The sequence below is a fragment of the Cibotium barometz genome, chromosome 39 (assembly GCF_041138505.1).
Source record: "Cibotium barometz isolate CiBa-2024 chromosome 39, ASM4113850v1, whole genome shotgun sequence".
Classification (NCBI taxonomy): domain Eukaryota; kingdom Viridiplantae; phylum Streptophyta; class Polypodiopsida; order Cyatheales; family Cibotiaceae; genus Cibotium; species Cibotium barometz.
In genome coordinates this window covers 8,858,239-8,868,797 of record NC_141084.1, presented here as the reverse complement: position 1 = coordinate 8,868,797, position 10,559 = coordinate 8,858,239, and the positions used below count along the sequence as shown (strand labels likewise).

General features: G+C 41.0%; 1 protein-coding gene across 1 annotated transcript; it reads right to left on the bottom strand.

Moving 5' to 3' along the window:
* Positions 1-7,318: 7,318 nt before the first annotated feature.
* Positions 7,319-10,012, bottom strand: LOC147615689 (nucleoside diphosphate kinase 1-like). Its single transcript, XM_086778246.1, has 4 exons — positions 9,846-10,012; positions 8,293-8,341; positions 7,869-8,100; positions 7,319-7,649 (listed from the first exon to the last, which is right to left on the bottom strand). The coding sequence occupies exons 1-4, from the start codon at positions 9,894-9,896 to the stop codon at positions 7,535-7,537; spliced, it is 447 nt and encodes a 148-aa protein (XP_086634372.1). The 5' UTR covers positions 9,897-10,012; the 3' UTR covers positions 7,319-7,534.
* Positions 10,013-10,559: the final 547 nt, after the last annotated feature.

Genomic DNA, 10,559 nt, shown 5'->3' with positions numbered 1-10,559 from the left:
GAGAAGGTGTAGAAATCCTTAAGGGGAAAAAATGAGAGTCCATATTTAGCCTAACGAGGTTGTAGAGTCATCCAAGAGAAGGTAGATAAAGAACAAGGAGAGGGGCCCCAAGACACTAGCTTCCCTAAGCCACCAAAAAGCCAAGAGATGCCTAGAAGCCCCTTAAAGAAGGTGAGGTTCTGCTAATTCTAGATCAGAGAACCACGTGACAATGGGCACGAGGTCCACTCCCAAAGTACATTTCAATCTGCCAAACCTCTTTTTAAACCAAAAAGAAGCACAATCTTCTTCTCTTCAACTTTTCGAATTTGAATCACCATCCTTTCGCATGATACCACTTGAAGCTTGAATGTGCGAGCTGCTCACTCAGTTTATCAACTCTTATTTTATTTTATCTAATATATGATGCTCCATACAAGGTCTATAGGCCTTATTCAAACTTATTTCTCTTTTCCAAATTGAGTCTGATAAATGTTGCAAAAATTTAGAACCTTATAAGTTACTAGATTTACAAGTAGGTAAGTTACCTTTTAAAGAACAAAAAACTATCCTAAAGCAAGTAAGGAGATAATTAGTATGGGAGATTGATTAGTGAAATAATGAAGTTCTTTAATTTTACCTATCATAGTATTTGAATCTCCTTAGATGCAAGTTTGAACTTGGTATTAGACCTTCATTAGGAGGTTTACCAGAATGATTAGATTAGATATAATTGTGATTAAGAAGTAATAAGTACTAATCACAACTAGGTTTAGGGTTGGATTTCTCTTCTTCTTCCTTTCCTTGTGTCCATCTCACTTTTATCAAACTCAATATGGGAGAAGAAAAATAAGTTTGAATAAGGACTATAGACCTCGTTTGGAGCATCATATATAAAATAAAATAAAATAAAAAGTTAAAAAAAGTCTAAATAAGGCCTATAGACCTCGTCTGGAGCATCAGATATCAAATAAAATAAAATAAAAAGTTTAAACAACTCTCTGACCAACATGGAGCATCCAGGGCCATTCATTAACATTAGGCGAAATATGGACTCTCATTTTTGCCTCTTAAGGATTTCCACACCTCCTCTCTCTAGAAAAATGGGCTCATGGTGGTGAAATTTTTGCAAATCAAATCAAAAGTCGGCAGAGATTACACATTTGGAATCTAGACATCGAGACCTTTCCAATGATCTATAGCATGATAGAAAATTTTGATTATTCAAAAGTCTCCAAATTCTTCTAGATGTCCATTAAAAAAAAGGACAAAATGAACAGAGCTTGAGCTTTTAGGGTGTATTATCATGCCTAGAATGGCCCACTAGAAGCTTAAAGTGCCCATGAAATACAAAGTGGTGGCTAGGCGGTAGATAAGGCACATGCTATTTTCATGCCTTGTGTTTTTTTTTGGGGAAGATCCTCACTCTTAAGGATTAGAAGTTTATGTTTTAATGATTGTGCCGAAGTGAGTGACTGGACCTAAGGATTCTCCTTCTGATCACTCTCCCATGAAACCCCATGCTTGGTCTAATTGATAGAATTTGTATGAAAAGAGCCAGATCAATCTCCCATGAAATCCTAGGCTTGGGAGTACTAAAAGAACCGTATAGGGAGCCATTGACAAAAATTTTTATAAATAGAGATTGACTTAGATGGTATTTCTGTTTGGCAAATTCGTGACAATGTGACTGATTGCTGAGTTTTCTCTATTAGAAGGATTAGTTAACCAACTACAATTCACAAAGGAAGAATTAGATAGGAAGGTGGTCGATAATAGTAGGTCAGTCAATTGTTTAGTTCCTCCAAGAGCCTATAAAAGGCAATCTATTGCTCATTGTTAGGTATCTAGTCCCCAAGAGGGATAGGTCATAGAATAGTCATAGAATAAGCTTGTAGCTGCCTTTTTGGGCATGCCTAGAGTTGCCAAGATTTGTACCTTTTTGTACTATATGAATATACTGAAAATACAGTTATCTCTCTCTATTCTCCCCATCTCTTATATTCTCTCCATCTCTTATTTACGTTTTGCATCTATGTTCTTATGAAAGTTGTTTAGGGTTGAAAGAAGACATAGAGCTTTGTAACATTGGTATCAAAGCTTCAAGTTTAGCAATGCTAAACACTGATGGTGTCCCATATGAAGGTGCACAATCCAACGAGAGTAACACATCATGTGTAAAGACCCCTAAAGCTAGTTGGTGTCGGGCAAACCCAAGGGGAGCGTTTCATGAGAGTCGATAGCCATTGGGGCTGTCCGATAGGCTTTTATGGAGCACTCCAAGGGATGAAGTTCATCCAAGGGGTGGAGCCAAGGATGCCCGGGACTAGTTTTCAAGAAGAAGTTTTCATGTTTGTGTTCAAGGACAGGGTAAGAAGGCAAGGGGATAAAGTGGAACAAATGCACGGATATTCACCAAACTTTGGAGTGGAATCAGAGACCTAAGGCAAGGTTTTCCGTGAAAAGGTTGCCAAGAAGGGAAGGATGACAAGTACGGGAGACCATGTGGAGATGTCATGTGCATGCACATGGACATGCTAATCCCTGATTTGTAGCCGATAAAAACACCAAATTGGAGCAGCATATGTTGTATCAAGCTTATGGAGGGCGGACCATAACCTTGTCGGCCAAAAGTTGGAGGTCATGTACTTCCAATCGGCAACATTAATGTTTTTGAGGGTCCATGGAGCTAGCAGAGAACAAGTCTTTCAATTGTTTAGTTCCTCCAAGAGCCTATAAAAGGCAATCTATTGCTCATTGTTAGGTATCTAGTCCCCAAGAGGGATAGGTCATAGAATAGGCTTGTAGCTACCTTTTTGGGCATGCCTAGAGGAGCTGCCAAGTCTTGTACCTTTTGTACTATATAAATACAGCTCTCTCTCTCTCTCTCTCTCTCCAACTCTTCTTTACTTTTTGCATCTATGTGTTCCTATAAAAGGTGTTTAGGGCTGAAAGAAGACACAAAGCTTTCGCACATGTGACATGAGTTTTGATGAAAGGTCCATGGACCCTCAAAAACATTAATGCTACCGACTAGAAGTACAAGACCTCCAACATCTAGCCAATAAGGATCTCGTCCACCTCTAGCCCTCCACAAGCCTGTGACAACATATATTGCTCCAATCTATTTTTATTTACAGCAAATCAAGGATTAGCCTTGGGAATAGCATGTCCATGTGCATGCACATGACACCCATTCCTTGCAGTTGCTCATGGGTTCCATTTCTTGCGATAGCCCATTGCTTGCTAAGTATTAGATTGCACATACATATATTCTTGGCTAAAGGCAACTTCGCAACAAGCAAGAGCCACACTGGATAATGATGAGAGTGAGGACAACATGTAGAATATGATACTTATGTATATCAAAGCACCATAAAGCACCTCCTCTCAATTGAATTCAAAGAGAAATATTATTTCCTTCTATTGGGAAAAAACGATGGTTCCTGGATGACAGACTCATGTCAAGAACACAGTTGCATAGAAACGCGTTTCGTACAGGTTTGAAACGTACGAAACGTTTCGTCTTGTACGAAACATGTTTTTTTTCATCATGGATATTATAAAAAACCTACGCATTGAATCGTTTCGTACGGTATACCGTGTATCTTTTTCATTGGTGTTTCCCAATGGCGGCCGCCTGTACGTTTTCGCCGTCTTGTGTGCTAGCTTGCCATCACTCGTGTCAGCGACTCAGCCCGCCTGCTCTTTGGTGTCCTTGGGCCTTGTGGAGGTCTTCCAAAGGGGTAATGTCATGTTTTGCTTTATGTTGGTTTTCTCTGCACAACTCACAAAGCAACACACTTTTTTCTCTTCCATCAATATTTATGGCATATCTTCCACGGTCCACCCTTGCTCTATTGAGGCCTAACTTCTAAGGCTATCTACCTTCTCTTCCCCTTGCTCTATTGTTGGCCAAGATGACAGTTAAAATCATGAATCATATAATGAGATTACTTTATGTTCTGTGTCGCACTTGTTGCAGGGCCAACAATCTGCATTTATCCCCGCCTTGTAGGATGCCTCGAGCAAGTGATTCTCTTTGGAACAATGTCACCTTTGAGTCTAGATATGGTGGCTCGGGCTCCGGAAAGTGGAAATGCAACTTTTGTGCTGATAAGCACCATGGCAGTGTCACCAAGCTGAAGGCACATTTGTCACAAACAAAGGGTTTTGGCATTGGGCCATGTAAGCATGTGCCACAAGAAATCTATGATAGCCTAAAGGCTTGGAAGGCCATGCAGCTAGGTATCCCCCTTGAGGATATCCCCAATCTGGGAGAGCCTGAAGCACGTCAAAGTGTCTCCAAGAGGACTCGCAGTATCAGAGAGGAAGATACCAGTGGTGAGGTTGCAGGTGGTTCTAGCTCGGCACCTCGAGCCAAAAGAACTAGTCTTCCAGTGTTCAAGAAAGGACATGTGCAGGCAGGGATGCAAAAGGCTGCCATGAAAGAGGCAACAAGGGAGTTGATGAAGTTGTTCATTCAATGTGGATTATCCTTCCACATTGTTAGGACTCCTCGATGAAAGAAGGCAATGAGAGCTATCTCTCGCATTGGGTGTGAGTGGGATGGCCCCGGCCCCCTCCTACGAAACATTGCACACTACTGAGCTTCACAAGGAGCAAATGGCTGTGGAGATGGAGATGGAGCCTCTCAAGGACACTTGGGCAAAGTATGGTTGTACTTTGCTTTGTGATGGATGGACAGATGTGCGGAAGAGAAATGTGTACAACATTCTTGTGTCCTGCAAAGGCACAATGTTCATTCGTGCCATAGATGCATCGATGCCAGGGATAGTGGTTACAGGGGAGTTCATTATGTCCCACATGCGCCAGGCAATCAATGAAATTGGGCCTGATAACATTGTGCAGGTGATCACGGACAATGGGTCCAATTGCGTATCCATGGGCAGGATGTTAGAGGAGGAGTTCCCCAAGATTGTGTGGACACCTTGTGCAGCACACAACCTTGACTTGATGATTGAGGATGTGGGGAAGCTTGATTGGGTGAGCCATGTATTTTCAGGTGCATCTACCATGGTGAACTTTGTCACTAAGAGACCAAAGGTTTTTAATGAGCATGTACAGGGCCAATAGTGATCTTGAGCTTCTAAAGCCCTCCAAAACTCGGTTTGCATATATGTTTATTGTGGTGGAGAGACTAGTGAGAGTGCGGCATGGCTTATTACACACTATTGTGTGTCGTGAATGGATAGCATGGGAGGACAAGGAGGAGCCTAAGTCTATAGCATTCTCTCGTATGGTCATGAGAGATACTTGGTGGCAGGATGCAGAGGGACTTGTAAAGGCACTTCAGCCCATGTATAGTGTCCTTCGGCTCATAGACATGGAGGGGAGTACCATTGGGCTGCTTTATGAGTTCATGGACATAATTGGTGAAGCTCTCAATGATTGTACTACCTTGTCGCGTGACAGGTGCTCACCCTTGGGCTTTAACTTTAGTCTTTGAGTCTTTCTCTTAAGTCTTCCTATAAGTTATTTTATAAATCTTGATCTCTTATGTATGTCACATGTAGAGTTCAAGATATTAAGGAGATCTGGAATCGACGTTGGGATTGGTTTCATAGGCCAATCCATGCTGTTGCTCCCTTTGGAGGAATGAGGAGCAATACCTCAATGAGGAGCTAGAGTCAGGATGGACCGAGTACATTACCAAGTTGGTGGGAGTGGGAGGTGATATACAGCTTATGAGAAAGCTCAAGGATGAGCTTCTCATTTACCGCAATGGTAGCCATATGTTTGGGCGAGCTACTGCATTGCTCAAGGAGAGTTGGAACCAGTGTCTTGGTGAGAGAAATACGGTATTGGGACACCCGACTTGGTAAGGTTCTTGATTCTTGAATCTTGTATCTTTGTCTCTTATTCTTTCAAAATCTACATTCAACTGCTACTCTCTTTTTGACTCTAACTTAACATTCTTTTTTGTACAATGTAGAGACGGATTGCATTGAGAGTTCTCTCCCAGGATTGCAGTTCAAGGCCTTGTGAGAGAGGAACTGGAGTACATGGGCTCTTTTTCACTTGAAAAAGAGAAATAGACTCTCCACAACACAATTGAAGAGGCTTATCTTTTGTCATTGCAATCTCCGATTGCTAGAACAAAAGGGTCATCCCATTGAGCCTCGCCAAGTGAATCCAAATAAGATTGATATCATAAAGTGCAAGGAGATTCCCGACATTCCTCAAGAGGAGAGGGACATCTATTCTATGCTCTATGAGGAGATCATGGCACCAACTCGCACTACACGATCTTCTCGAGAGGCTAGTACTAGTGGTGCACCTGCACCTCTAGAGAATGAGGCATTTGAGGACTCGACTACCGGCAATGACCTTGAGAGTGAGGCTACAGAGGCAAAAGATGCAAATGAGGATGAGCATGAGGATGCAGATAGTAGCTAGTAACTGCCAACATCATTTTATTTGGACACAGCATCATTTTATTTGGACATGTTATTTAGTTTGGACTTTGGACATGTTATTTATTTTGATCTTGGATTTTGAGTCATGACTCATCACCCACGAGGTGATCCTTTTGATTTTTGTTTAGTCATCAGTGATCACCCACGTGATTTGTGATATCATCATATCTTACATGTATTTTGTTTTTATTGAAATGAATTCAATGTGGTCTCTTATAAGTTATGTCAACAGTTTTTTCTTTTGTATATTTCAAGTTAAAATTATACATGCTTTTTCTATTTTGTATGAAACCTTTTTGTACCCGTTTCTTACCTTTTATGAAAGGTTTCAAAACGTACGAAACCCGTTTCATACCTGCCATTTCAAAAACGCCTGGCAACACTGGTCACGAAGAGACGGCCACGTACAATCAGAAAGTAGGATCTGCCACTAGCAATCAGTCAGTAATCATCCTGTACATCAAGATTGCCTGCCATACTTACCACATCTTTAGGTACACAATGTGGAGAGTACATCTTGGGTACACTGCAACAAGAGGGACGTGATTTTATCTGCAGTTTAGAGAAAGAGAGAGAGAGAGAGAGAGAGAGAGAGAGAGAGATTTCCTCTACATTTCTGTAAATTCATGATCATTAGCACCTGGAAGTATTGTGCTACTAAGAGAACTATGTGTGCAAAAGAGCTGCACGCTGTTTCAAGTGCAGTACCAATATGACTATTTTTACTAGAGCAAGCAACTCTTTTGAAAATCAGAGCTCCCACAAGCAAGCAACAGCTAAGGTAAGCCCTTACAGCAGGTAAAGGCTCTGGACTAATCAATACAAGTCACTAAACAGATAAAAAAGGCAGAGGTGCCATAACCCTCCGCCTGCTGATATATGCTCCCATCAGATTAGATGAGGAAATAAAGCCTTACGCATTTTCATTAAGATAAAAAAACGTGAAGAATAGACCCCATAGTCATCAAAGTCAAAATACGTGTGCCATAGCTGGGCTTAATCAAAGTACAGCTTTCAACTCCATAACAAAAATGGCCACATAAGATAAGTCTCTAGCTGTAAAACCCAGCAGGCGCCACCAAATATCTGCTGTGCTGCCTAGGCATTAGGTACTCCTACTCATAAATCCAATGATGCAAGCTGCTTTGCCAGTCTGTTACCCCATCTGGAAACCACAAGGCAATCTCCTTCTGCGCGCTTTCAACAGAGTCACTGCCATGAATAACATTCCTATAAAACCACACACAAAATCAACTTAAATTATCACTGAAACAATCATCTTGTTTAGCCATAGCTTGTGTTCATATCACCCCACACCCAGCCCAAAAGGTCAGGAGTCAGGACAATTTCGGGGGTTAGGAACATGAAGCATCAATTTTCACTTCTAAGTGTGAAGATGAGATAAACCACTCTGCATAAAACTGTAGCTCTCAAAAAATGAAGGCTTACCTTCCAACATCAATTGAGAAATCGCCCCTGATGGTTCCAGGGGCAGCCTCAGCAGGGTTGGTGGCTCCAATGAGTTTGCGCCCAGTGAGGACCACACCTTTCCCTTCCCACACCATGGCAACAACTGGTCCTGAGGTGACATACTCCACTAGTCCTGGAAAGAAAGACCGTCCTGCCAAATCTTCATAGTGCTTCTCGGCAAAGGATCTCTCAATCTGCACTAGCTTCAAGGCTGCAAAGGCAGACTGCATAGTCAGAATACACCACACTGCTAACCCTTTGGCACAATCAAGATACACATGCACATGTACATCAACCATAATCTCAGCAGTCACCACGTCTATGCCCCTGAGCCCGATAAACACATAAATGCTAGTAAGGGCAAAGTAAACAACCAAAAGTAAATCTGCAGGGTAGTCTTTACCTTTCAGAGTGAAGCCTTTTCTCTCAAACCGAACGATGATTTCGCCGACCTGCATGCAGATGGGCCAAGTGAGTGTACCACATTGTATTGCTGAATGGTAATTGTCAAAAAATAATAATTTACAAGTACACTGTTCCCAAGGTTTTAAACAAAGAGGAGGAAGGACATCCATAAAACTGGAAACCCTGAATCAGACCACTGGGCAACTCAAAAACCACATCAAATTGATGCTCTCAAGAAAAAAGCACATGAGATTGATGGATCATAGGATGTAGTATTACAAATGATTTCGCATATAATATGAATAGGGGGATTGCAATGAGTGAAAGTTAAAAAGCATTAATTAGTTGGTGTGAGTTTGAGCGAAAACATCGGAAAGCAAAGGTATTTTAACCTTTGACTAAATTTAGCAGTAATCAAAATTAAACACCGCCTCATTATGGAACTCACTGCTAGAGAGGATAAACATGTCACCAGCCATTTTGTATTGTGTACCTGATTACAAAAGCGTGTGTAGATTTCTTTCTCTTCCTCCATGCGCATCAAAATGAAAGAAAAAGGTCTTCTTGCCTTGCATTTTCGTCTTCAACCTGGGTTTGTCTCCTTGTTTTACATTTTCATCTTCAACGTGGGTTTTCGATTTTTGACAACACCACACATTGTGATGGTTGCGGTATGGAAGAAACATAGGTTTCGATTTCTAACAACACACATTGTGATGGTTGGGGTAGATTTTCTTCCATAGGAAAATTCCTCATAATTTTTTAAAAATACCTATGGTTGCATTTTCCCATTCTGAGTAGTAAACTCAAGGAAAACAATTTTTATAAGGAAAAGCAGGCATTAGGCATTAATATAGAAGAATACATAGTTATAATATTAGTATGACCATTGTCGACGCCAAACTATATACATGAATATAAATAACACTAGTTCTGCACCCGCGCTGCTACGGCCCTGCCCCCACCCGTATACAGTCTGCCCCTTTGTACACCCCTGCCATGTGGCTAGAGGAGGAGAAGAGGAGATGCTAAAGAGACTACATGGCAGTGGGCAAAACCTGTGTGTGATAGAATACATAGAATAGATATGAAAATTATGTATAGATATACAGATACACCATATATAGTATTCACATGTACTATTTACATAATTATACCATATGCATATATATACATAAATACTGCAGTTTATTAAATAAATATTATATACACTCTTATAAATACTACTTCTGAATATATCTATATATGTAACTACTAGAATTCAGATCATATCTGATCAGGCTTGCGAGGCCAAATCAGAGAAAATGTTTGCAATTTCCACAGCTATTCAGATGAAACATGTAAATATCAATTTAAAAAAACAGATCAAATGACAAGAGGATCTCAGACATTACACAAAGAAGCCCTCCAAAACAGCAGCATCAAACAAGAAGCACTTGTTCGCAAAACCCACATCATGCCATAGCAGCAATACCATTTCATGAAAAAAAGAGAGCTCCAAAAACCTTATCAATTCCTGTACTTGAAAAAAATTTGGACACGGGGACGTACCAGGCCTCGCTGGACGCCATCGGGCTTGATCATGATGAAGGTTTTCTCCATGGCTACTGCGAGAAAGCTCCGCACAACACAAAAGGGGCTGGCAGACAGGGAAACGCAATGGGTAGCAAGCTCACTTCATATAGGAAAACATAAAACCTAGCTTTTTGCTGCCATGAAAGGTGGAAATGATCTTTGCAATAATCATAAAAAAAAACTCGTTAATTAGGGCCTTTTTACACCACTTTTTGTAAAAACGCTATTTCTTTACCATCTCGGGATCCCTTCCACTGTTTTTTCAAAAAATCTTGAATCCAACCATGGCCTTACTGAAAGAATGGAGAAAGAGGATATCTCGTTAACGTGGAGTCAGAACACAGTACATCGTTTATATGGAGTCCAAGGCATGGGACATCATTTACAAGGAGTCCAATACATGGGTGAAGGTCCCCATGGAAGCTTGCATGAGCAAGTCTTGATTGATATTGAGTAAAGATGATAAAAGTGATTTATGAGTTATCTACAACTTGGCCTTATAATTGTCTTATATACTTTGGCCACCATTTCACACTTATTAATATCCTTGGCCTTCACATTGGGCCATGCCCAAGGCCCATGGTCCATATAGTCCCATAGCACTTTATTACAAACCATCCCCACCCATAGGTTTCGTCAAACCTTAATTAAACATTTAGGCCTCCGTATGGGTTGGGCATCCACATAATA

Excerpts from the sequence above, each read along its gene's own strand:
- LOC147615689 (XM_086778246.1), bottom strand. The coding sequence starts at position 9,896 with ATGGAGAAAACCTTCATCATGATCAAGCCCGATGGCGTCCAGCGAGGC. Across the intron at positions 8,342-9,845 it reads ATGGCGTCCAGCGAGGCCTG|GTCGGCGAAATCATCGTTCG; the intron begins GTACGTCCCCGT and ends ATCTGCATGCAG. Across the intron at positions 8,101-8,292 it reads AAAAGGCTTCACTCTGAAAG|CCTTGAAGCTAGTGCAGATT; the intron begins GTAAAGACTACC and ends CTGCCTTTGCAG.